Source organism: Bos taurus, chromosome 13 (genome assembly GCF_002263795.3).
Source record: "Bos taurus isolate L1 Dominette 01449 registration number 42190680 breed Hereford chromosome 13, ARS-UCD2.0, whole genome shotgun sequence".
Classification (NCBI taxonomy): domain Eukaryota; kingdom Metazoa; phylum Chordata; class Mammalia; order Artiodactyla; family Bovidae; genus Bos; species Bos taurus.
This window is the reverse complement of record NC_037340.1, coordinates 73,549,588-73,576,018: the sequence shown is the minus strand read 5'-3', so window position 1 is coordinate 73,576,018 and position 26,431 is coordinate 73,549,588. Positions and strand designations below refer to the sequence as shown.

At 43.8% G+C, this 26,431-nt stretch overlaps 2 protein-coding genes across 3 annotated transcripts; both read right to left on the bottom strand.

Annotated features, from left to right (window-relative positions):
• Window positions 1-295: 295 nt before the first annotated feature.
• Window positions 296-5,453, bottom strand: WFDC15B (WAP four-disulfide core domain protein 15B). 2 transcript variants are annotated; one of them, XM_059892365.1, is made up of 4 exons: window positions 5,383-5,453; window positions 2,876-3,102; window positions 2,590-2,748; window positions 296-1,733 (listed from the first exon to the last, which is right to left on the bottom strand). In XM_059892365.1, exons 2-3 carry the CDS (start codon window positions 3,099-3,101, stop codon window positions 2,591-2,593), a joined length of 384 nt encoding a protein of 127 aa, XP_059748348.1. In that variant the 5' UTR covers window position 3,102; window positions 5,383-5,453; the 3' UTR covers window positions 296-1,733; window position 2,590.
• A 15,394-nt stretch (window positions 5,454-20,847) lies between these two features.
• Window positions 20,848-22,920, bottom strand: PI3 (peptidase inhibitor 3, skin-derived (SKALP)). Its single transcript, NM_001080353.1, has 3 exons — window positions 22,821-22,920; window positions 21,251-21,688; window positions 20,848-21,016 (listed from the first exon to the last, which is right to left on the bottom strand). The coding sequence occupies exons 1-2, from the start codon at window positions 22,900-22,902 to the stop codon at window positions 21,252-21,254; spliced, it is 519 nt and encodes a 172-aa protein (NP_001073822.1). The 5' UTR covers window positions 22,903-22,920; the 3' UTR covers window positions 20,848-21,016; window position 21,251.
• Between the last annotated feature and the right edge of the window lie 3,511 nt (window positions 22,921-26,431).

Genomic DNA, 26,431 nt, shown 5'->3' with positions numbered 1-26,431 from the left:
CCTCCTGCACCTGGTCTGATGGCTGCCCTCACCCGCTTGTCACCCATTTACCCCTGACAAGCCTTTTCCCCCGGGAAACCCCTGGTGCTCTAATCTAACCCTGACATCTGCCGTCCAGGGGACCTTAAGCTCAGTCACTCACCTGTTTGTTTTCGGTTTGAATTGTTCAAGCAATGAAGGGAAAGGAAGCGAGGAGGCAGAAGAATATTAGAAAAAGAAAGAATTTTTTTTTCTCATAGACATTACTCTCAAATGAAGAGGGCGGTTAAATTACACCCTCTTAGAAACCATGAAAAAGAATGAAGTGCTCATTTTATTTTAATGACAATATTCATCATGTACCAAAAAATGTATCACTTGCCATGATATAAATTATGATGAAGCAATAAATATCAACTTAAAACATTCTAGGAAATAAGCAGTTCTTCAAAAATTTAAGATGTACATGTCAAAGAAAAATATACTTTTAAAAAATGTCTACCATTTATTTTCAGCAATTTACCATGCATTTCTTCTTTTTCTCTCTCCTATTCTTTAACTAGTACATCATCCTTGGATACCTGGACAATTTCTTAGTAAGACAGAGAACACAAAACATTAGTCACCAATAAAATATATTTTTAAGTATATTTATATATTGTAGATTGAGCATCAATTAACATGTTTAATAGAATGTTCCTATGCTCTTGGTGACATTAGTATTTACTGAAGTACTTTGTACATTAGCGCTTAAATCACCTGCCTTCTGGTTTTCTGTCTGTGAGAGAACAGAAAGTTATTGTTGTGATTAAAGGTTATAACTAGATGGATAATTAAGACTATACTATATATATATATTTCAAATTTTCATAAATTTCAAAATTGATATTTGTCTATTTATCAAGGGAATTTTTACAGTTCATGAAGGTAGAAAAGAAAAACACGTTTTTTGAAGACCACTCTCTAAGAACTGAAATCCCTATGTGATCCCAAATCAAGAAGAATCACAAAGCAGAAAGAGAGGAAATGCATGGCTAAATAACACTTCATTATTAGGTAGCTTAGGGTCTTAGACCCCTTAAATTAAGATTCAAGGTTGTTAAGCAGAATTTCCTTTTCTAAATTTATGAAGGCCTAGATTTTAGACCCTAAAGTAGCTTAAAACTAAGGCCACGTTCCACTCCATTTCCAACCCTGAAGTCCCAAGTCTAGTCCTACATCATACAACTCCCACAAGTGGGAAGGCGACCAGCGCGTACCAGAGACAATGTAGTGAAGAGACTTGCCCCTCCACCTCAGGATAAGAATGTACATCTTTCATAGCATCCAAACACAGAAACTCTGACTCAAAAATGCCCTGGGAATTTAACGAACAGAGAGTCTGAGTGTCAGGAGGCGTTAATAAAAAAACGTATCAGAAAAACAGAAGAGCAGGCACTCGTCAAGAGTAAACGTGAAACAGTAATCCCATCCTTTTATACAGTCACCTAAGGATCCCCCACAAAAGGTTGAAGACAGAGAAGGGGGGCAGGGGAGAGACTCAGTAGCCATAGACTTTCCTGTAGTTTTAAATAGAGAACACTTTATTTCTTTGTGGCATTTTCATATCGAGAAGCATTCAACTCTTGATAAAAAGAAGTCTTGTGGAATGAGGCAAGCAGGGAAGCACTGGAGGTCAGTCATCCAAGTCTGAGACTGGACTCCCCCACGTCTTCTCAAGCCTTCTCAAGAAACCTGTAAAGAGAGGTTTCTACCTGGGGAGAGCAGAGAGAGAAACAGAGACATGGGATGATGCGGACCCTGAGGGGAACACGGACTGGATCCCACGACCACTATGGTCTGCACCCTGCATACTCCTCCCAAGGATGCTGAGATGCACTTCCAAGGAATCAGGGTTCGGGAATTCTAGGCGAGCCATGCTGAAGAATTATAATCTCAGAACCCCTTACCTCACTGTTTAAATGTAAAGAGGAAAGTGCTTCCTTATTATGAGCGATTAGAAAAAATAATGGCCAGGGGCTTCCCTGGTGGTCGAGTGGCCAAGACTGCACTCCCAATGCGAGGGGCCGGGGTTCCATCCCTGGTCAGGGAACTGGATCCCACAAGCTTCAAGGAAGATCATAGATCCTGCGTGCTGCAACTAAGACCCAGTGCAGCCAAATAAACAAACATTAAAGAAAAAAAAAAATAAAAGGCCCTGGAAAACAGTTATGATAAAAATTCAGTAACAGTTCAGACAGCTTAGAGATAATCTCATTCTAACCTCCTTGTCATTTCACCAAACAATGCCTAAGACACAAATGGTGCTTTTTCTGAAGAAGGTTTGAAGGGCCTCTCTCTTCACTGTCTTTGAGGCGAGTTTTGGGGCAGACAGACCAGACCTTACTTCCCCAGTCAGGGACCCAACCAGGGCCCCCCTACAATGGAAACCCTCTGTCTCAACCACTGAGCCTTGGAAGTTCCAGATCAGATCTCAATTTAAAAGCTCTTATCTCCATGAAATCTAAGGGCACTGACAGTCCTCCACTCCCTCTGGGAGACCTGGTTCTTCTGGAACGTTCCAGGGGCAAAGTGGAGGGGGCGGGGGGGGGCAGATGTAGGGCTTCTCACCTCACTCCAACGATACCCAGGGATCCATACACTGACGCCTACAGTTGTAGAAACAACACTTCTTGGTCCCCTTGCACCCTCTATCGCGCCGGCACATAGGTAAAAGGACGAAAGGGCAGGAAAGAAAAAATTCTGGGCAATATCCAGGTTTCTGGACGGCTGGGGAAAAATGCCACAAGGTGAGGTTGGGGGGCCTGGGCACCTGCGCCAGCGTGTCCCACCGGCTTCTCGGAGAAAGCGTGCCCCCACCCCCACCACACCGAGGACCGCCGCGCCCTCTACGCACCCTTGCGGGGTCCCGGCTGTGCCGTGTGGAAGCAGAGCAGGAGGAAGATCACGGGGAGCGCAGAGAAGCTGCTCATCTTCATAATGGAAGCAAAGAGTGTGGGTGAACGAGGGCTGGATGTCTTGTTATCGACTCTGGCAGGCAGCGGCCAGCAGGGGGAGCTGTAGTTCCAGGGTCCAAGGTCAAAAGCGCCTGCGTTTGACCAGGAAGTATCAAGTCTTCTCATCCTAGAAAAAGGAACTGTAATAACCTCTGAGGCATAACCTCTGAGAGCCCACAAGTGCTCCCTCGCCTTCAGGGAGTATCTGGGCTGGCCCGGCCCGTAATCATTCTTGCTTTATGCAGTGGATTTGGAGGCAAACAGGAGGAAATGGTCTTTCCCAGGGCACTTATCCGGTCTGACAAACTCTCTCCCCTTCTCACCATGTATGCAGGACAATGTAAACCCAGCCCTCCCCACAGATTTCAAAAAGGGGTACATTCGAAGAGTTTCCTTTGAACAAATTAACCTTTGAAACACACACAGGTACAAAGACAAAGCACAATAATAAGCTATTAGCAAAATAAAATGGAGCTTTTTTCTAAAAAAAACCAAACCAACTCTCCTATTTTAAAATATATTTATTTTGGCTGTGCCTGGGCTTTCTCTAGTTGCAGCAAACGGGGGTTACTCTCTAGCTGCAGTGTGCGGGCTTCTCATTGTGATGGCTTCTCCTGTTGCGGCTCATGGGCTCTAAGATGTGCGGGCTTCAGTAGTTGTGGCCAGGGGTTTAGGTGCCCAGTGGCATGTGGAATCCTCCCTGACCAAGGACTGAATCAGTATCCCTGCGTCAGCAGGCAGACTCTTAACCACTGGATCACAGGGAAGTCCCTTAATATGGAGATTTATGGATACTATCTTGCATTGGTAGTTTGAGCGTTCTTTGGCATTGCCTTTCTTTGGGATTAGAAGGAAAACTGACCTTTTCCAGTCCTGTGGCCACTGCTGAGTTTTCCAAATTTGTTGGTATATTGAATGCAGCACTTTCACAGCATCATCTTTTAGGATTTGAAATAACTCAACTGGAATTCCATCACCTCCACTAGCTTGTTCGTAGTGATGCTTCCTAAGGCCCACTTGACTTCACATTCCACGATGTCTGGCTCTAGGTGAGTGATCACACCATCAGTGGTTATCTCGGTCATGAAGATCTTTTTTGTATAGTTCTTCTGTGTATTCTTGCCACCTCTTCTTAATATCTTCTGCTTCTGTTAGGTCCATACCATTTCTGTCCTTTATTGAGCCCATCTTTGCATGAAATGTTCCCTTGGTATCTCTAATTTTCTTGAAGAGACCTCTAGTCTTTCCCATTTTATTGTTTTCCTCTATTTCTTTGCACTGATCTCTGAGGAAGGCTTTCTTATCTCTTCTTGCTATTCTTTGGAACTCTGCATTCAGATGGGTATATCTTTCCTTTTCTCCTTTTCTTTTCACTTCTCTTCTTTTCACAGCTATATGAAAGGCATCCTCAGACAGCCATTTTACTTTTTGCATTTCTTTTTCTTGGGGATGGTCATGATCCCTGTCTCCTGTACAATGTCATGAACCTCCGTCCATAGTTCTTCAGGCACTCTGTCTATCAGATCTAGTCCCTTAAATCTATTTCTCACTTCCACTGTATAATCGTAAGGGATTTGATTTAGGTCATACCTGAACAGTCTAGTGGTTTTCCCTACTTCTTCAATTTCTTCAACATTACTGGTCGGGGCATAGACTTGGATTACTGTGATATTGAATGGTTTGCCTTGGAAACGAGCAGAGATCATTCTGTCATTTTTTGAGATTGCATCCAAGTACTGCATTTTGGACTCCTTTGTTGACTATGATGGCTACTCCATTTCTTCTAAGGGATTCTTGCCTACAGTAGTAGATATAATGGTTATCTGAGTTAAATTCCCCCATTCCAGTCCATTTTAGTTCGCTGATTCCTAAAATGCAGATGTTCACTCTTGCCACCTCCTGTTTGACAACTTCCAATTTGCCTTGATTCATGGACCTAACATTCCAGGTTCCTATGCAATATTGCTCTTAACAGCATCGGACCTTGCTTCCATCACCAGTCACATCCACAACTGGGTGTTCTTTTTGCTTTGGCTCCATCTCTTCATTCTTTTTGGAGTTATTTCTCCACTGATCTCCAGTAGCATATTGGGCACCTACCAGCCTGGGGAGTTCATCTTTCAGTGTCCTATCTTTCTGCCTTTTCATACTGTTCATGGGGTTCTCAAGGCAAGAATACTGAAGTGGTTTGCCATTGCCTTCTCCAGTGGACCACATTCTGTCAGAACTCTCCACCAAGACCCGTCTGTCTTGTATGGCCCTACACTTCATGGCTTAGTTTCATTGAGTTAGACAAGGCTCTGGTCCATGTGATTAGATTGGTTAGTTTTCTGTGATTATGGTTTCAGTGTGTCTGCCCTCTGATGCCCTCTCTCAGCGCCTATCGTCTTACTGGGGTTTCTCTTACCTTGGACGTAGGGTCTCTCTTCACGGCTGCTTCACAATTGCACTCATCTCACACACTAGTAAAGCAACGCTCAAAATTCTCCAAGCCAGGCTTCAGCAATATGTGAACTGTGAAATTTGAGATGTTCAAGCTAGTTTTAGAAAAGACAGAGGAACCAAAGATCAAATTGCCAACATCTGCTGGATCATCGAAAAAGCAAGAGAATTCCAGAAAAACATCTATTTCTGTTTTATTGACTATGCCAAAGCCTTTGACTGTGTGGATCACAATAAACTGTGGAAAATTCTTCAAGAGATGGGAATACCAGACCACCTGACCTGCCTCTTGAGAAACCTGTATGCAGGTTAGGAAGCAACAGTTAGAACTGGACATGGAACAACAGACTGGTTCTAAATAAAGAAAGGAGTACTTCAAGGCTGTATATTGTCACCCTGCTTATTTACCTTATATGCAGAGTATATCATGAGAAACTCTGGGCTGGATAAAGCACAAGCTGGAATCAAGATTGCCAGGAGAAATATCAATAACCTCAGATATGCAAATGACACCACCCTTATGACAGAAAGGGAAGAAGAACTAAAGAGCCTCTGAAAGCCTGATGAAAGGGAAAGAGGAGAGTGAAAAAATTGGCTTAAAACTCAACATTCAGAAATCTAAAATCATGGCATCCAGTCCCATCACTTCATGGCAAATAGATGGGGAAACACCGGAAACAGTGGCTAACTTTATTTTGGGGGGCTCCAAAATCACTGCAGATTGTGAAATTAAAAGACACCACAGCCATGAAATTAAAAGTTTTGTACAGTACAGATGTGGGAATGATTTCAGAAAGCCAACTGATACAGTTAACCACAAGCAAATGAAAAACTTTTGTAGGGCAAGATCAATCCTACACTAGGAAAAAAAATTAGAAATTCTGAAAATGTGAGTAAATACATACAATAGGAATATATATTCTATAATGTATAGAAAGACATTTTACAATGCAGTAAAGAAAACAGATCACCTAATAGAAACATGGACACAGGCCAGGAACATATGGGTGGCAGAAACTTTATGCAAGTAGCATATCCATATACATAACTGTGCCTGTAGTTAAAGAAATACACATGAAAGTCAACACGACTCTTTTTTTTTCCCATGAGACTGGTTTCCCACTGTTGATTTGGCACAAATTCCATCCACCACTGGTCTCTGTCTCAGTCATTATAAAATGGGTGACTTGGTCCCTTAGGACCCATCTTGGTGGAGAAACACTCCAAGAATCTAAGCAAAGGTCTGTGCCTGGTGAGGAGTAAATTGGTGAGAGAAAAGCAGAGACATTTTTGAGAGGGCGCCAAAATGATGCAGGACACTCATGATAATGGCTGACTCGGCAAATTGCAGAGTCTCAGTTCATAGTTGACTTCTCAACTCCTGCCCAATTCTTTGATTATTATCTTTGATTCTATACTTTGGGATTTTTGTTTCTGTTATCTTCCTTTTGTTGTTGCTGTTTGGGTTTTGTTTTTGGGTTTTTTTGGCTATGCCAGATGGGCACGTGGGATCTTAGTTCCCCAGTGAGGGATAGAACCCATGCCCCCTGCAGTGAAAGCAGAGTCTTAACCACTGGACCATAAAGGAAGTCCCTGATTCTACACTTTGGGTTGAAAAATTCTGTTACTCTGGAATTCCTGCCATGAACTTGAAATCCCATTCAGATCAAATGAATAGATCATAAAGTCTTTCTTTGAAAGGTTACTCGTCCTTCTACTTTAGTCAACATCCTATATAAAATGGGAACAGTTATTAGGCAATGCTATTAGAGTAAAAGCAGTGATAAAATACAGTAATGAAAAAAACACCCCATGGAAAAAGAAAAGAGATAATATCAGGACAGGTAGCTCCTAGCCCCAGGTCCGCCCATGACTCCCCGTGTGAACTTTGATGATGCCCCTAGACGTCAGTTTTCTACTTTTTGAAATGAAAGTGTTTGTCTGGCTAATCTCCAACTCCAATTCAACGGAATGTTGTGACTCTGAGCATCTGGGATAAGCTGAGAAGCTTGTGGTGTCTGTGCATGACCCCTGTCACACTGGACACCCGAGGGCAGATACCCATGGCTGCTAGAACAGAGTCTCCTCATCTAAGGAGGTTCTGGACAAGGAGAGCCTAAGAAGTGGCCAAAGAATGTCCAAGAATTATCAGTGACCCCGGGGTGCACACAGAGCGTGCAGGTATGACATCAGAGCTTCATCTCAGCAAAAAGTTCCTCAGCTAGGGAACGCTGTGTCTCTGGCCAGCGTGCGGTAGCACTTGAGCTGGTCCCAATTAACCGTATATTTCCTGGCTGCACTGCACATTCTGGGAACCTCAGCGAGCATCTCTTATTGACTTCACTAACATCATGCATTCAGAAAACTAAGATCATGGCATCTGGTCCCATCACTTCATGCCAAATAGATGGGGAAACAGTGGCTAACTTTATTTTTGGGCTCCAAAATCACTGCAGATGGTGACTGCAGCCATGAAATTGAAAGACACTTACTCGTTGGAAGGAAAGCTATTACCAACCTAGAGAGCATATTAAAAAGCAGAGACATTAATTTGCCAAAAAAAGGTTCATCTCGTCAAGGCTGTGCTTTTTCCAGTTGTCATGTATGGATGTGAGAGTTGGACTATAGAGAAAGCTGAGTGCCGAAGAATTGATGCTTTTGAACTGTGGTGTTGGAGAAGACTCTTGAGAGTCCCTTGGACTTCAAGGAGATCCAACCAGTCCATCCTAAAGGAGATCAGTCCTGAGTGCTCATTTGAAGGACTGATGTTGAAGCTGAAACTCCAATACTTTGGCCACCTAATGCGAAGAGCTGACTCATTTGAAAAGACCCTGATGCTGGGAAAGATTGAAGGTGGGAGGATAAGGGGACGACAGAGGATGAGATGGTTAGATGGCATCACCAACACAATGAACATGAGTTTGAGCAAACTCCAGGAGTTGGTGATGGACAGGGAGGCCTGGCGTGCTGCAGTCCATGGGGTCACAAAGAGTCGGACACGATTGAGCAACTGAACTGAACTGAACATCATGCAGCCCCAGAAGTTCTCACCTTTCCCATCATCCTTGTTCTCTCCTCACCATGACAGGCAGAGTGGAAAAGGCTTGATGAGGCAGTAGGTGGTTTAGAGAATATTGGAGCCATCCTGCTCCATCCAATTCCTTTCCTTTCTTTAAAATCCTTTTTTTTAACATGTGCACATTGCTTTATTTATTTATATTTGGCTGCACTGGGTCTTCCTTGCTGCACGCAGGCTTTCTCTAGTTGCAGGGAGCAGTGGCTACTCTCTAGTTTTGGTGTACAGGCTCAGCTGCTCAGAGGACATGGAATCTTCTCAGACTAGGATCGAGTCCATGTCCCTTGCATTGGCAGGCGGATTCTTCTCTTCTGCACCATCAAGGAAGTCCCAATCCCCTTCTTTTTGACAGGTGGTCAAACTGTAGGTCAGAAGCTGAGACCAGAACACAGAATCGGAGAGGAGGATGCAGAGCTGCTCCAGTGCTCACAGCAGGAATGAGGTGCTTTAGACAACTTTCATGTCTGGACTCCTAAAACATACATGGAAGGAGGGAGTGTCCCACCATGTCAGTTTTGGGAGTGGGAGGTTGAGGCTCATCCCCTATAGCAGCTGGAAAGTCCAGACACCGGCTCCCCCTTGCCTTCTTTGCAGCCACCACGTGTGCAAGAGTGCTGGTTTTAAGAACCCATGCACAAACACTGTCATGGGTGTGAGAACTAGTGACCGTTAGAAGCAGACACAGAGAAAGGAAGAAGTGAGGATTTCTCCCAGCAGCCAATGGCCGCAGCATCTCACTTCCAGGCAGAGAAGCAGAAGGGATGCCCAAGGCTTTGGCAGTGTTGGCTGGACAAGATGTGACATCATTCTGCCCAGAGGCAGTGGGGGAGGGGGCACCCTACTGTGATTCAGGAGTAAAGCAACCCTGGGACAAGTATTGAAGAATTACTATTTTAGTGTCTAAAAACACTCAGTTGCAGACTAGGGAAGACCAAGCGCCATCTAGTGTCGGAAAGCTGGAAGATAATTTGGGATTAAAATCCCACTTTAGAGGGATTTAGGGCGCAGAGTGCATCATGAGAAATGCTGGGCTGGAAGAAGCACAAGCTGGAATCAAGATTGCCAGGAGAAATATCAATAACCCCAGATATGCAGATGACACCACTCTTATGGCAGAAAGTGAAGAGGAACTAAAAAGCCTCTTGATGACAGTGAAAGAGGAGAGTGAAAAAGTTGGCTTAAAGCTCAACATTCAGAAAACAAAGATCATGGCATCTGGTTCCATCACTTCATGGGAAATAGATGGGGAAACAGTGGAAACAGTGTCAGACTTTATTTTTCTGGGCTCCAAAATCACTGCAGGTGGTGACTGCAGCCATGAAATTAAAAGACGCTTGCTCCTTGGAAGGAAAGTTATGACCAACCTAGAAAGCATATTGAAAAGCAGAGACATTACTTTGCAAACAAAGGTCCGTCTAGTCAAGGCTATGGTTTTTCCAGTGGTCATGTATGGATGTGAGAGTTGGACTGTGAAGAAAGCTGAGCGCCGAAGAATTGATGCTTTTGAACTGTGTGTTGGAGAAGACTCTTGAGAGTCCCTTGGACTGCAAGGAGATCCAACCAGTCCATTCTGAAGGAGATCAGCCCTGGGATTTCTTTGGAGGGAATGATGCTGAAGCTGAAACTCCAGTACTTTAGCCACCCCATGCGAAGAGTTGACTCATTGGAAAAGACTCTGATGCTGGGAGGGATTGGGGGCAGGAGGAGAAGGGGACAACAGAGGATGAGATGGCTGGATGGCATCACTGACTCGATGCACATGAGTTTGGGTGAACTCTGGGAGTTGGTGATGGACAGGGAGGCCTGGTGTGCTGCAATTCATGGGGTTGCAAAGAGTCGAACATGACTGAGCGACTGGACTGAACTGAACTGAACTGAACTGAGGGCTTCCCTGGTGGCTCAGATGGTAAAGCGTCTGCCTGCAATGTGGGAGACCTGGGTTCGATGCCTGGGTGGGGAAGATCCCCTGGAGAAGGAAATGGCAACCCACTCCAATATTCTTGCCTGGAAAATTCCATGGATGGAGGAGCCTCGTAGGCTACAGTCCATGGGATTGCAAAGAGTCGGACACAACTGAGCAACTTCACTGATTCCCTGGTTAGAGGGATTTCCCTGATGGTCCAGTGGCTAAGAACTGCACACTTCCTATGCAGAGGGCCTGGGTTCAATCCCTGGTCAGGGAACTAGATTCCTCATGCTGCAGCTAAAGATCCCAAGTGCTGAAACTAACACCCAGAGCAACCAAATAAGTAAAATAAAATGGGTAGAAAAACTATTCAGATCCATTAAAATTGACCTTGTGAAAGAAACTACTGCTAAGAGAGAAACTGGCAGAAGAGGAGTCCGATAAGAGAAGGTGCTTTCCAGGGACGTTGCCATGGTGACCAGGGGGTGTGGCTTCTGTTTCCGAGGTGGCAACATTTGTGATGTTCCCTTTGTAACCACCAATGTGAAGAGTCTCTGGAGTTTCATAGGGAGTATGCAGAGGGTATCTGATTTTGTTGACTGCCCACTGTATTTTGGTACCTCCCTTTCAAGTTCATACTTGAGTCTTTTTTTTTTTAATTTTTAAATTTATTTGGCTGTGTTGGACCTTAGTTGTGGAAGATGGGTTCTTCTGTCATCTCAGGATCTTTAGTTGTGGCATGCGGGAACTTCAGCTGCAGCATTCAAGCTCTTAGTTGCAGAATGTGGGATCTAGTTCCTCGAGCAGGGATTGAACCCGGGTCCCCTGCATTGGGAGCAGGGAGGATTAGCCCTGGAACACCAGGGAAGTCCCCATACTTGAATCTTGATGGACATTCTGGACCCCTGCTGCAGACACTGAACAAACCAATGAGTCACTTTGTTTCACCCTGATACCTAGGGCTGCACTAAGATGCCTGGCGAATCTGATGCTCCTACCTGACACTTAGGTCTCCACTGAGCGACCCTAAGCAGCAAGGACCAAAGGGCAGCCTTCTGCAGGGCAATGTAGTATTTTCATCCACAGCAGCAGCCAGTCAGGGAGCTACTGGTGGCTGCGGGGAGTGTCCAGGACCAGAGTAAAGGTGTTTACATCATACGGTTGTGGAGCTGTGGTTGGCTGTGATCACGCCTCCTGGACACTCATTCTTACAGTGCCCTGAGCCCGAATCCTCATAATTCCATGAGCCACACTTTGCAGATTGCATTCTCAAGGGAGCAGAAGCTGAGACAGAGGTAGCAGTGCAAGTTTCATGGCAAAGTAACATCAGTGAAAGGGAAGGAGAGGATGCAGGACTAGGTACTGCCGGGGACCAGCCCGGCTGATCCAGGGTATTCGAAGGAGAGACGGCATAGGCGACCTATTTATTTAAATATTTATCAAAGATATAAAGAGTAATAGAATAAGGATAGCTCAGTGAGGAAATTCAGTGGAGAAAAGAGGTTGAATAATTCAGCCAGAAGGTTAAGAGAAAGAACGACATGGGGAGACCAAGTTTCAGTGAACAAGGCCCGCACTTTATTTTCCAAAGTAGTTTTTATACCTTAAGTTATGCATAGAGGATAATGGGGGAAGGGGTAGAGTCATGCAAGGACAGCAGTTCCTGGTTCTAATCGAAGCCAGGCTTTCAAACTTATCATATGCAAAAGTTCAGGTGAATTACATCATCTTCTGGCCAGGAGGCCTGTTAACATTTTAAGAAACTTATCTTTCTCTAAAGGTGATTATTCCAAAGTCAGGCACCAGCCTCCAAAAAAGCATTGGACAAAGCTGCATTCCTATAGTGCAAAGGTGAGGTGGGCTCAATCAAGAAAAGAATTAACTCAAGGGTCCAAGGTTACAAACATTGAGGCTACTACTTACATTTCTATACACCCATTATATCAATCAATACACTGCCAAGGACACAGTAGGTAAGGAGTATGGAGACTTAGCAGCAAACATTGGCCCAATAAGTGAAAAAACCTTTCACCCATACAATTTCTAATCAATCTTTTAACTACTCAAAGGAATCTGTGTTTAGACAGTTTAGAACATCTCCTGCCTCTCACAGTTGGGAGGCTCTGAACAATCACACGTGGCCGGAAAAACCTATTCAGGCAGGCTAGAGGATTTTCAAAGGAGTTTGTAGGTTGAAACACTGTCACACCCAGGAATTATTAACTGGAGCTATAAGCTAACTCTTTTTTCAGAGAGAGGTAGTGGGGGACAGCCCCCCGTAAAGTCAGAGGTGTAGGTGAAAGCACAAAGCAGAAAGTAGGCAGACTCTGGTTTTGGGGGTAGATGCTTGAGAATTTCCAGGGGGACTCCTGAGGCTTGATCCCACCTTTGCGTATGCCGAGCCTCCTTCCTCATGACCTTTGTCATGGGTGGAGCTCCTCATGCTGGCTCCCGGCAGTGATAGAATTCTAGCTGAGCTATTCCAGATCCTGAAAGATGATGCTGTGGAAAGTGCTGCACTCAATATGCAATATGCACTCAATATGCAATATGCCGGCTCCCGGCAAGGTACCAGGAACATCACCTTGCTGACCTGATCGCATCCCTGCCAGCCCCCTGGGGAAGCTCTGGAGCAAGGATTTTCCATAAAAGGGGGTCCTCCATTAGGCAGAAAAGGAAAGAGCCTTGAACGACAGCCTTACTCTGTTCCTGGCCAGGGGCTTGCCCGGGTATAGTGTGATCTCAGCTCAAGTACCAGGTGTCTGAGAAGCACTTGCTGTCTGTGATCAGCTAACACACTCCTTGCAGTTGGGTGGCGAGCTGCTTCTTGAAGGAACTCTGAGCTGCACCCCTCCTTCTGCTCTGGGGATCCATATCTCCGTTCACACTGGGGAACAGCTCTGGTGGGCTCTCTTCCTGTAGGAAACCATAGAGGGTAGGGGTCTGTGGGGCAAACTACAGCCCCAGCCCCTGCTACAGCTGCTCACCATCATCATCACCCCTCCTCATCACCCCGTTCTAGTCTCCTTGTCCTCAGCTACCATCAGAGCTACTCTCAGTGGCTTACCTGGTGGTATGACCCAAACCCTCATTCCTGAGTGTCACCAAACCCTTCTCAGGCCACGGTCATGGCCCTTGTCTATTCAAGGTTGTATAGGGAAGGCAATGCCAAGACATTATGCTTTTCCTCTGTGCATCTTTACCGCTCTCCTCCAGTTCTGCCAGGCCTGTCTTCTCTGAGATGCAAGTCAAGTTTAGGAAAAATCCTTTTTGATTGGTTTGGCAAATCAGCTACTTAAAAGCCTGTACTCTAAATCTCATGAGCTTTGTTTTCAGTCCCACTTAGTAATGCTGAAATATTATTCAGCCGGCTCATCCCTCACCCAGCCTTCTCATCCTCAGGACCTTGGGGCCAGGACAGCAGCCAAAAGGGGCGAGAAAAGAAGCTGATCTGCGAAATATCTCAGGATCACTTTTTCTCATTCCATGGTGATTTCTACCAATAGGTTTTATTATATTTAGTTCTACTTCTTTCCTTTTTTTTTTTTTTAAACCAACTAACTAAAAAGCTCGTGGTCTCACTATCTTGTAATTTTTAAATAGGACTTTTATTTATTGATTAGATCTCCTACTGTTTTCCTATTCCTGATTTTAGAAATTTTATGGTTTCATCTTTATTATTATTTTCCTTTTAGTTGTCCTTTGGTTTACTCTGTACTTTTTTAGGTCTTTATGCTAAATTCTTGATTTTTTCCAATATTTCATTCCATTATTCATATATATAAATGTTATTCAGCCATAAAAAATTAAGAAAAGCTTGCCATTTGTGACGAGGGGATGGATCCTGAGGACACCAGGCTAGGTGAAATCAGTCCGAGATAGACAAACAGTATGTGCATGGTTGCATTTATTGCAGCGTTTGTCACAATAGCCAAGGTACGGCAACAACCTAAGTGCCCATAACAGATGAATGGCTAAGACGACGTGACATACGCAGACACACATGTATATAATGGAATATTATTCAGCCGTGAAAAAGGAGGAAAGCTTGCCACTTACAACAACATGGTTGGACCTTGAACACATTAAGCTAAGTGAGGTAAGTCAGACAAAGAGCAGTGTTGTATGATATTACTTATATGTGAAATCTGAAAAAGGCACGCTCATATAAACAGAGAAAAATGGTAGTTCTTGGGTATGGGGAGGTATTAGAGATAGATTATTTAGGGGTACAAATTTGTAAATAGTAGGAAATAAATCCTAAAGATCTAATCCACAGTAGACCGAATATGTACAATAATATTGTATTATGATCTTTAAACTTGCTGAGACTAGAACTTATTTCATCCACTAAAAAAAAGATAATTATGTAACATGATGGAGGCACTAATTATTGATACAATGGCAATCATACTTCAATATATGTGTATCAAGTTAATATGTGGCACACCTTAAATTTACAGTGTTATATGTCAACTATATTTCCATATAAAATACATAAAATAAATGTAAAAGGAGGAGCTGTGACAAGGCAATTAAGCTAATCAGAACAGCTCAATAGAAAAGGGAACAAGGACATGAAAAGGCAGCTCTTGGAGGGGGAGAAAGCATTACTAATACCTGAATCAATTTGAAAGATGCACCATCTCATTGATCATGAAATGCCAGTTCAAACAACATTGTTTCCATTGCATTTTACTACAATATATTTGATTCACTAACAACGCTGGGCAATTCTTTCCCTCCTCTGGATTTTAGTTCTATCAACTGTAAAAGGAGGAAGCTGGAGAGATTGTTGCCAAGGGCTCCATCAGTCCCTTAAACAGTGAAAGAGGCTGAAAGAGTCTACCAGAGCTGTTGTTCTAAATATTGTGAAAGTAGAAAAGACAAGGAGCCAAGATCATTGAAAAGGAAGAATAAGGGGGAGCCAAAGACCCCACTGAGGATAATTGCCTTAACATTGAGAATAGCTGATTCGACAGATTTGTGGAGGATCATTTCAGCCAAATTGCTTCCATCTGCACCATCTTCTCCATTTCTATACATTTCCATCAACGTATTTCCATGTGCTGTCCCATCACTCAAGAATATTGATCTCATCTTAGGGACTAACCTGCACGAAACAAATGATGCAGTACTGACAACACAATCAGGGAGTTAGTTCTACATCTTGGTTGTGGACCCAGCTGGAGCGCACTCTGTGACTTTGGAAAGCCTTTCTTCATCCTCTCTGAGCCTCAGGTTTTTCATGTTTAAGTGAAGAAGTGGTTCATGATCATCTCAAAGTGTACTGTCTGTTCTAACTCGATGGAAGGCTGCGCGATCAGGGAAGTTGCCAAGAGCTGATAAATGCTAGTGCATGTTTTTGACGCCTCAGACTGGCACCCCGAGAAGGATGACACACACGCCCAGTGGGAAGAGAGCGTCCCTGTCCTGCGCTGGATAGGGCGTCAGAAGCACTTCAGAGTTTTCTGTAACCTTTGAGTGATGCTGTTGTTCTGCCTCAGGGGTGACCATGAAACCTCAGAGACGGGCAGAAGGCTCCCAGCCTCTGATGGGCGCTCTAGGCTGCTGGATGCTAGATCCAGCAGGTGGAAGTAGGGAGCAAGAATGAGTCCTCCCACTGGCACTGAACATTTGATGTTTGTTCTTCTCAATCTACTATGCATAGCTCAAAGGGTTTTGTGTGTGTGTCTGTGTGACCTTAACAGTGCCTGGAAGTCACAAACCCACTTTCTGACCCTCCTCCTGACTTTCTGCCTGCAGTTATTCACATGTCAGATATGCCTGTATAGGTTCTAGGTTATTTGGAATTTTTGTGCAAAGAGCTTGAAAACCTCCACCTGCTCTCTTCTCTTTTACAGATGGTGTCAGTGAGGTTCAGAGAGTGTGTGGAACTTCTCTGAGCCTAAGTGGATTGGGCACAGTACTGCCTGCTTCTGAATCCAACAAGGACAGAGAATAGCAGGTACCTGGAAGGAATATGAGGCTGAATGTCTGACTAGGGATGAAAAGACTCTCTTCTCTGCCCAGGTACAGGCTCCCAAGTGAGCAGAACCTGGTCCAAATGGGGACATGGAACCGATGGATACCTGGTCCAGAGTCATGTCTCCCCAAATGGGCCCCTTATCATGCTGTGAATCCCTTATTTCTTTGAGTGAATAACTCCCCCTTGACACTATAAATGATTAAAATGTTTTAATGCCTGTGGGCTCCAGGTGTCAGAAGACAAATGTTCAGGCATCAGTCGGAATCAGAGAAATTTACATTTACAAGAATTTGATCAAACCAGCAAGTTCCAAAGTTAGGTAGAATGAACATTGGTCCAGGAGACAGGGAATCCGGTCTTGGTGGCCCTGATTTGCTGAGTGAAATTGGTAAAAGCTTTTCTTCCTAAATTTCTCCCTGTACAACTGATATAAAACAAAAAGGGAAAGTACATCTACTCACAGACTTTTCTTTTTTATATAATTTTATGTATTTATTCATTTATTTTTGGCTGCAATGAGTCTTCACTGCTGTGCATAGGCTTTTCTCTAGTTGCAGTGAAAGGGGGCTACTCTCTGGTTGCGATGTGCAGGCTTCTCTTTGCGGCGGCTTCTCTTGTTGCAGAGCATGGGCTCCAGAGCACACAGGCTCAGTAGCTGCTGCTTGTGGGCCTATTTGCCCCACTGTATGTGGGTTCCTAGATCCCGGACCAGGGATCAAACCCATGTCCTTTTCATTGGCAGGTGGACCCAACTGAACCACCAGGTAAGTCCCCTCTACAGACATTTTATTGTCCCTAACCCCTTGTGTCATCATCTTTTGAGCTATTTAAAATCCTAAAAGATGATTCTCGAGAGTTACTTGGACAGCAAGGAGATCAAACCAGTCAATCCTAAAGTCAATGCTGAAGCTGAAGCTCCAATACTTTGGCCACCTGATGTGAAGAAGTGACTCATTGGAAATACCCTGATGCTGGGAAAGACTGAAGGCAGGAGGAGAAGGGGGCGACAGAGGATGAGATGGTTGGATGGCATCACTGACTCTATGGACATGAGTTTGAGCAAACTCTGGGAAATGGTTGAGGACAAGGAAGCCTGGCGTGCTGCAGTCCATGGGGTCACAAAGAGTCAGACGTGACTGAGCGACTGAACGACTGAATGACTGAATAACAATAACAACCACCGCTTCCTTGGATTGTTTTGTTAATCTGGTGCCAAAATCACGAAGGGAGGCTGTGCAGGGGCAAAACTATTGCATCCTTGAAAGTTACTATGAAAGTAGAGCTTTAATGTTCTCACCATAACAACAACAACAATAAAATAGCCATTACCTGAGAAAGATTTATGAACTATTCTTATTGTGCTAAATATTTTGCAGTATATACATATAGCAAATCACCAGGTTATACACCTTAAACTTATACAATGTTATATGTCGATTTTATCTCAATAAAACAGAGGAAAGAGATAAAATCAAAGGGGTAAATATTTCTGTCTTCACCATACAGAACCTTCACATTCTGGAACATGTTAATTATTTATGCAAGACTTTTTTGTTTGCTATATGAATACTTGTTTACATTTCTTTTTTAAAATTCTGCCTTCTCTCATTAAGTTTATTTGTTGAGTGGTTTAATTGTGTTGATATTAGTATTGGGAATTTTTTTTCCATCTTCTGATTATTGCTAGTTTATAATAAAAATAGGATTCGTGGGGATCCAGTTAGGACTTGGTGCTTTCACTGCCATGGGCTGGGCCTGGGTTCAATCCCTGGTTGGGGAACAGAGATCCCATAAGCTGTGTGGTGCAGCCAAAAACTTAAAAATAAAATAGGATTTAGTTATGCCGCTATGTTCATATTGGGGCTTCCCTAGTGGCTTAGACGGTAAAGCGTCTGCCTGCAATGCGGGAGACCTGGGTTCGATCCCTGGGTTGGGAAGATCCCTGGAGAAGGAAATGGCAACCCACTCCAGTATCCTTGCCTGGAGAATCCCATGGACAGAGGAGCCTGGTAGGCTACAGTCCACAGGGTCCCAAAGAGTCGGACACAACTGAGCGACTTCACTTCACTTCACTATGTTCATACAGCCTATTCAAATAGCTAATACATGGAAACAACCTAAATGACCATCGACAGATGAACAAAAACAAAAACAAATGGATGGATAAAGAAGGTGTGATATATACACAGTGGAGTACTATTGAGCCATAAAAAAGAATGAAATAATGCCATCTGTAGCAACATGGGTGAACCTAGAGATTATCACACTCAATGAAGAGAGTCAGAAAGAGAAAGACAAATACTGTATGATATCACTTATAGGTGGAATCTAAAATAAGACCAAAATGACCTTGTCTGTGAAACAGAAACAGACTCACAGACATAGAGAACAGACTTAGGGTTACAAGGGGGTGGGGGCGGGGAAGGATGTATTGGGAGTTTGGGATTAGTAGGTGCAAACTATAATATATAGAATGAATAAACAACAAGGCCCTCCTGTATAGCACAGGGCACTATATGCAGTATCCTGTGGTAAATCGTAATGGAAAAGCATATGAAAAAGAGACTGTGTGGATATGGATAAATGAATCTGTTTGCTGCACAAAAGAAATGAACACAACATTGTAAATCAGTTATACTTCAATAAAAATTTTGAAAAACTAGGACTTATCATCATTTACTAGCTCTGTGTCTTTGGGTGATTAATGACGCTTTCATGACTTCAATCTTTTTGGTTTTTTTACTGTGCCGTGTGCCTTGCAGGACCTCAGTTCCCTGATCGAGGATCAAAGCCACACCCTCTGCACTGGAAGCACAGAGTCTGACCCATTGGATTGTCAGGGAAGTCCCATGGTTTCAATCTTTTAACAAAATTAAAGAGGTGTATATACCCATCTGAGGGAGTTCTAATGAGAAATAAGACAATACTTATGACATGTTTAGTGCAGGATCTGGAAGAGACAAAACACTAAGACAGAAACCATTCTTACCACCAGTGGTGTATTATATGTTTCTCAGGCCAGAAGTTTAGGCACTGCTCTTGTCTGTGCTCCAAGATGCGTGGTCCAGTCCATCCCCTGGAGAATCAGAGGGGAACCCTGGCTCCTGGGGGGGTGTCTAAGGGACACTGGGCTCTCTGTTCTCTCACCCCCAACAAAGCGTCTGCTCCCCACCTCCCCTCTAGCAGAGTCCAACACACACATACAAAGAAGAGATGTTTCAACACCAGAATATCAGGGCTGAACTGACATTCATTACTATACTTCCAGAATAATTTCACCCAACTCCCCTCAAACTGAATAGACAAAACTGAGGCTCAGAGAGAGAAAGAGATTTATCTGCAGTCATCTAGCAAGTTGGGAGGAGCCTAGACCTAGAACTCAGATCTCCTGACTCCCAAGTGGGGTGCCCATTGCACCCCCAGGCTCCTCCCACTTCTTCCTGGAGAACTCCATTGCACAAGAGCAGTGGGGCAGCTGAGCCAACAGCAAAGCCATGAGGTCATCCAACGTTACCCAACATACACCCTCCTGCTGTCTTCACTCCTCCAGTCTGCTGCTGCTGCTGCTGCTAAGTCGCTTCAGTCATGTCCGACTCTGTGCGACACCATAGACGGCATCCCACCAGGCTTCCCCATCCCTGGGATTCTCCAGGCATGAACACTGGAGTGGGTTGCCATTTCCTTCTCCAATGCATGAAAGTAAAAAGTGAAGTCGCTCAGTCATGTCCGATTCTTAGCGACCCCATGGGCTGCAGCCTACCAGGCTCCTCCGTCCACGGATTTTCCAGGCAAGAGTATTGGAGTGGGGTACTATTGCCTTCTCCAGTCTACTCTACCCCAACTTGTATGTCCCCAGAGAACTTTATTCAGCAATGACATGGAAGGATCGATGTGTCTTGCCTTCTCATTCACATCTTGAAATAGAAAGCTGGGAGAGGATACTGCTTCGCCCAAAGGAATTATGTGTTACTGGAGGTCACCTCAGGCATGAACAGGTGAAATGCTTCGTGAGCAGGGATTTCCTGGCATCCGTCTTTCTGTCCTCTTGGAGGATACAGATTCATGGGAAACATTAGAGGAAGGGAAGGAGGGAGTCAGAGGTTTAGCCAGGAGGGTTGGTTGGTCACACTGGCAGGGTTGATCATAGCCAGGTCAGAAGTGGAGGTCAGTGGGAAGGTTTGGGGGTTTATTTCCCTGGTCTGAGGCCAGAGGTCAGAAGCCAAATGTCTAGGTTTCCATTTCCTGGTGAAATGGAGGCTGCGGTTCTTGGGTTGATTTTTGGATTTCTGCAAGGAACCCTAGGAATAGGCCTCTTGTTCCTGCCCCTGCTCTCCTTCACACCCCAAGAACATCTGCCATGGGTCCTGCTCCACTCTCCACTGGGGACAAGAAGTCCCAAACCCACACCCATCTCCCCGGAGCTCTCGGGGGCCCAGAGGTCACAGGAGCCGGAAACAAATGGAGTTGAAAGCAGTCTTTTATTGGAAAGTCCATGAGGGAGGCAGTCCATGCTCAAGCTTGGGCCTCCCGGATGAGAGGAAGAAGGGGCAATGTGGGAGAGGGTCATGCTACAGGCACTGGGGCCTGCATTGCTGGGGACTTCACAGGTGCACAAGCACAGACTCTACCTGGTAGAAGAAAAGAGAATCGGAAACATGAGTCAGCAGGTGAGAGACTCAGAGGCAGTGGGAGGCAGGACCACGTCCACATGCCATCCTTCTCAGGACCCCAGTGGTAGCCCCTGAGACCCCTCAGTCTCTCCATCACCTCCCATGTCCTCTCCCCACTAGCCTAGGATCGCCCTCCGCCAGTCAGCCTCTCTGCCCCCTCTTGGGCCTCCTTTCCCTCCACCCATTTCTCACCTCACCGGGGATCCATACAGGTCTTCCCACAAGAGCTTTCACAGCACTTCTTGGCCCCTGGGCACTGAGCATCCCTCAGACATCGGTTAGGGGGGTTCATCATGGCACACCGGATCAGAACCCTGGGGCAGGACCCACGCTTAGGGAGGAGTGGACCTCCGATTCGGTCTTGCCTTTTGACTGGATCTTGACCTTTCACTGGATCTTGACCTTTCACTGGATCTTGACCTTTGACTGGATCTTGTCCTTTGACTGGATCTTGACCTTTGACTGGATCTTGTCCTTTGACTGGACCTTGACCTTTCACTGGACCTTGACCTTTCACTGGACCTTGACCTTTCACTGGATTTGGTCTTTTGACAGGATGTTGACCATTGATTGGGCTCTTTTCGTTGACTAAAACATTTCTTTCCTTAGTGCCTTGACCTTTTGGACGACCTGTTGAAAGAAATATCCCTACTATTACTAATATTTAGACCAGCATGTCTGTTTCAACTATCTAGTCTTTCCTCCAGGTCCAGCCACTGCTCACTGTGGTGTCCCTTAAGCTGAGGGATACTGAGATAGAGAAGGCTCACCAGGGCTAGCTGGGGTCTGCACTCTCGGATGGCTGTTCCCTGGGCTTTGGGGAAAAGCTCCATAGGACCAGGTTTCCTTTGGGTGTCCATTTCTTCCCCTCACCCTCCATTCTGGGTCCTGGGGCCCTCATGAGGATATGCCAGGGAGGAGTGACTTTCAGGAGATGAGGACACATTGTCATCTTTGAGGAAACTTGGTGGAAGGACAAGGAGCTTTGAGACACATGCCAGGAGACCTGAGCTCCATCCTGGCTCTGGAGATTGTCCTGACAATTCCTCACCTCGCTCTAGGTCTCAGTGTCCTGCTTTGGAAAACAGAGGTCTTCAGACTCCATGATTTCTGAGGCCCTGTTAGTTCTTAACCTCCCCTTACAGGACTGATGACTCAGGTGCTTTGATGGAGCAAACAGGCAGGGAAGAGACACCACCTAGGGCCCAGATTCCTGGGGCTCCTCAACTTCATTGCATGTTCTGTCCAAGTATCAATGCTTGAGGCCAAGGTCATGTTACAACACTCCTTCCACAAACAGCCCTGATTTCTCAGTCCTGGGGCAGAACGCACATGGAGTCTAGTGGGCAACTTCCTACTTCTCTGCTGCTGCTGCTGCTGCTAAGTCGCTTCAGTCGTGTCTGACTCTGTGTGACCCCATAGACGGCAGCCCACCAGGCTCCCCTGTCCCTAGGATTCTCCAGGCAAGAACACTGGAGTGGGTTGCCATTTCCTTCTTCAATGCATCAAAGTGAAAAGTGAAAGGGAAGTCATTCGGTCGTGTCCGACTCTTTGAGACCCTGTGGACTGCAGCCTACCAGGCTCCTCCGTCCATGGGGTTTTCCAGGCAAGAGTACTCTGGATACACTCAAAACTTTAGCCTGCTGTCCAGGCTAAAGAGTGGGCTCCAGCTCTGCATGCTGCCTCTTGTCAAGACCCAGGCTGCCCCTAACAACCTCTCCTCAACCCAAGCCAGCTTCACCCAGGCCACTTGTCCACTCACCTCTTACGATAGCTGCCTCTGCCACCAGCGTCCCAAGGACGAGAAGCACCACCACCTGGACCAAGAAGCTTCTGGTCTTCATGTTGTCAAGAAGGTGTATGACTGAGAGCTGAAGCTAAGCCTAGTTTTATGCAGCTTCAGCTTGGCCAGGTGCCAAGGGTGGGTCTATGGTTTCACAAAGGATAAGACTTAAATTTTCTTAGTTCTAACAGGAAATATCCACCCTCATCCTGGGAGGGACCTTGGGCCCTTCCCCAGGGATTATCCACAGGGAGAAATGGTAGCTGTTACATCATTTCTAATAGCCCCAGGAGCTATCTCACATTCTCATAAAGAAGTAGGGCTGGCTGGTCTGTAGGCATCATCATGACAAAATTCTTTATACTTAAAGAGTATGAAACCCAAAGGAGAGAGAGGATCACCCACAGTCATTCAACAAGTCAGTGGTAGGGCCGGTGTACTGTTTTCATAGCCAAGCTGTTCCCCAATTACTCCCCAGCTCCTGCAAGCCCCACCCAGACCTACCCTAACAATTTATTCTTCCCAGCATCATGCTAGGCTTTTCTTTCATTCTCCCCCTGATCCCAAGAAAAACTCTCAAAGGCAAATTTGTCCTGAACTTTTAATGACTAATCATTATACTTTTCCATTTCACAGGCAGTCTCTGAAATGCACCAAGAAAGTAATAGGGAAGGTGGCATTCGACATCTGGAGTGGCGTGACGCTCTTGAAATCACAGTAAGAAGAGAGGGAACACCCATAAAGGGAAGAAAATAGAAATCATCTATAAGGTGGAATCTACAGTGCATACACCCAATGTGGCTTCTTCCTTTTTAGAACAGGCACCCTGTTTCTTCTGAAGGACTCTTGTTTCTTTGCACCATCAACTTAGGAATCTAATGGGGACTGTTGATCATGAAAGCTTGACAGCCAGTCACAGATCAGGGGTGTGTGTGTGTGTGTGGTCAGTTGTCATCCTTTATTTAAATGGACACTAAGGGGAAGTCCCTCCTTTTGTAAAGGTAGGAGAGATGAGCCTGGAAACTCCCGAAGCTATGGTTCCAGTCTGGGAGGAGGGCAACTGTTTGAGAAAAATAAACTTAATTCAATTAGAAAAGAAGAGAAATGATGGTAAGAGAGGCTTTGGAAGGGACTAAACTTTGAAAGCCAGCCCTTCATTCCCTTCTATCCTGAGAGCAGTTCTTCCCACACCTTTGCCATAGTTCGGTTATGACCCAATAAACTGCCTAAGCTAGTCTGAGTTGGTATTTCGTCTCTGCTGTCATAGTTCAGAGTAATAAAAATGAATACACAGAAGTTAGGTATTGTCAGGGACAGAACCTGAAGTGTGGAAATAACAGTTGAGTTCTGGGCGAGACAGCGATGAAAGCAAGCTAAGTATTTTATTGTCAAACAGTTTAAATCTCCATCCTTTGTCTCTCTGGACTCACACCTCATCACGCCCACCAATGCTGCTGAAACATTAAGGAGCTATAATAAATGCAAGACATTGGAGTTGGCAGGCTACTTTAAAAAAAAAAAACAAACGCTCATCACAGAATAAATAACAAAAAAAGAGTGTAGAACTTATATTCTTTAAAGAATTAAAGCATTAAAATGGCAGCCTGCACTCACTTACTAGGTAAAAAAGGAGACTATTTCCTGTATATAGGCCCTACCAACATTTACTCCTCACCAGTTCCTTAACCACTATCTTGGATTTTCTAATCTCCTGTTAACTCAAGCATCTTGCCCATTTCTAGCTGGGTTGTCTATTCTTTTTCTCATTGTTTTGTAGAGAGAAGAAACTCTCACTCATTACTAGTGAGAGTGTATATTCATGCAACCTATTTGAAAATAAATTTGGCATCAGCTAGTAAAATTAAACATGAGCAAAATCTTTTAGATTTTTACCAATCTGATGAGTGAGAAGTGATACACTGCTGAAGTTTTTAGTTAGCATTTTCTATCAATTATTTCAAGCATTTTTCATATCTTAAAAGCCACTTATATTTCTTTATCTGAAAACTTCATTTCTTTTGCTCATTTTCCTATATAGTCATTAGCTTTTTTCTTTTCAACTTCTAACCACTCCTTACATATTATAAAGGTCTTTATCTGGTTAAAGGTTTGCAAGTAAAAATTTTAACTCATTCTTAGACCTGCTCAAAACACCTCAGGGTGGCACCCTTTTCTCCTCTTATCTAGAGATTGCCTACTATTGTTTGGCTATTTCTGCTCTAGACTTCTGCATTTCTGCTTCATGATATCCTTAGATTGGTGAAACTGGTTCATTAATCTTTTTTCAATTTGTGTGCCAAAAAAAATCTTAATGGTACAAATGAATCATAGAAAAAAATAACTTTTTAAACTGAAACTGACACAAGATAAAGTAGAAAATCTGAATAATACTGTAACCATTACAAAGATGGAAACAACAGTCAACAATATTTGACCAAATTAAAGCATCAGGATTAGACCTCTTCATAAGCATATTCTATAAGGCAATCAAGGAACAACTGATTCTAATATGACATAAATAAAAATAAGAAACAATTCCCAGTTTCTTATGTCTTATGAAGTAAACATAATCTTGATACCAGAGCTTAATAAGAACTTATGTCAATTATATGTTAATAAAGCTGTTTAAAAATAAAATTATCAACAAGGATTCTATGAAAAAGGAAGCTTTTAGCAAATCTCACTCATAGAACATAGATTCATGAACATAAAAATCAACTATGTTCATAAAATTCCAAACAAATCTACATATAATTGTTAGAATCAATGAGAGTTTATCATGACAGATACATACAAAGGAATGTACAAAAATCAATGGTACTATATATATTAACAACACAAATCAGCAAATGAAATTTTAATAATTTTATAATCATATAAAATATGAAGAGCTTATAAATACATGTAATAAATTTTGTGCAGAATCACTACAGAGAAAATGATAAAACTTTAGTGAGAGACGTTTTGTAACACTCCCAAATCAGATATGTATACCACGTTCATGGATTGGAAGACTCAGTATGATAAGCATGGCAATTCTCTTCAAATTGATTTTTAGTCTCAATGCACTCAAACCCCCAGAAAAGTTTTTATAAAAGTAAACCAAGAGAGATTTGGCAACGTAATTCTGAAATGCATACAAAAACTACAAAAGGCAAGATAGCCAAAATACTCTTGAATAAGAATAATTTAATAAAACTTGATGTAGGAGATATCAAGCTTTATTTTAAAGCTGTAATAATTATGATAGTGGTATTACAACAACCATAGATATATATGCAAATGAAACAGAATAGAGAGTTCTCAAACAGACAACTGCACATAATGAGAGTATGTTTCTAACTTGGCTATAGTAAACAAATATCGCTACAGTCATATTAGGAAGGCTGCACATCATATTAATATACTTTCCCTAAGTGGCTGAAGGAGGATTCAGGTTAACAAGTTAGGATAGAAGGAAGAAAAAGAAAAATAAATAAATGTCGATTTATCAAAAAACTCATCATGTCTCATGGGATCCTATTACATTTATAAATATATTGCCAAAAAATGAATATCACTAGATCTGTGTTTACTGACTTCCAGTGATG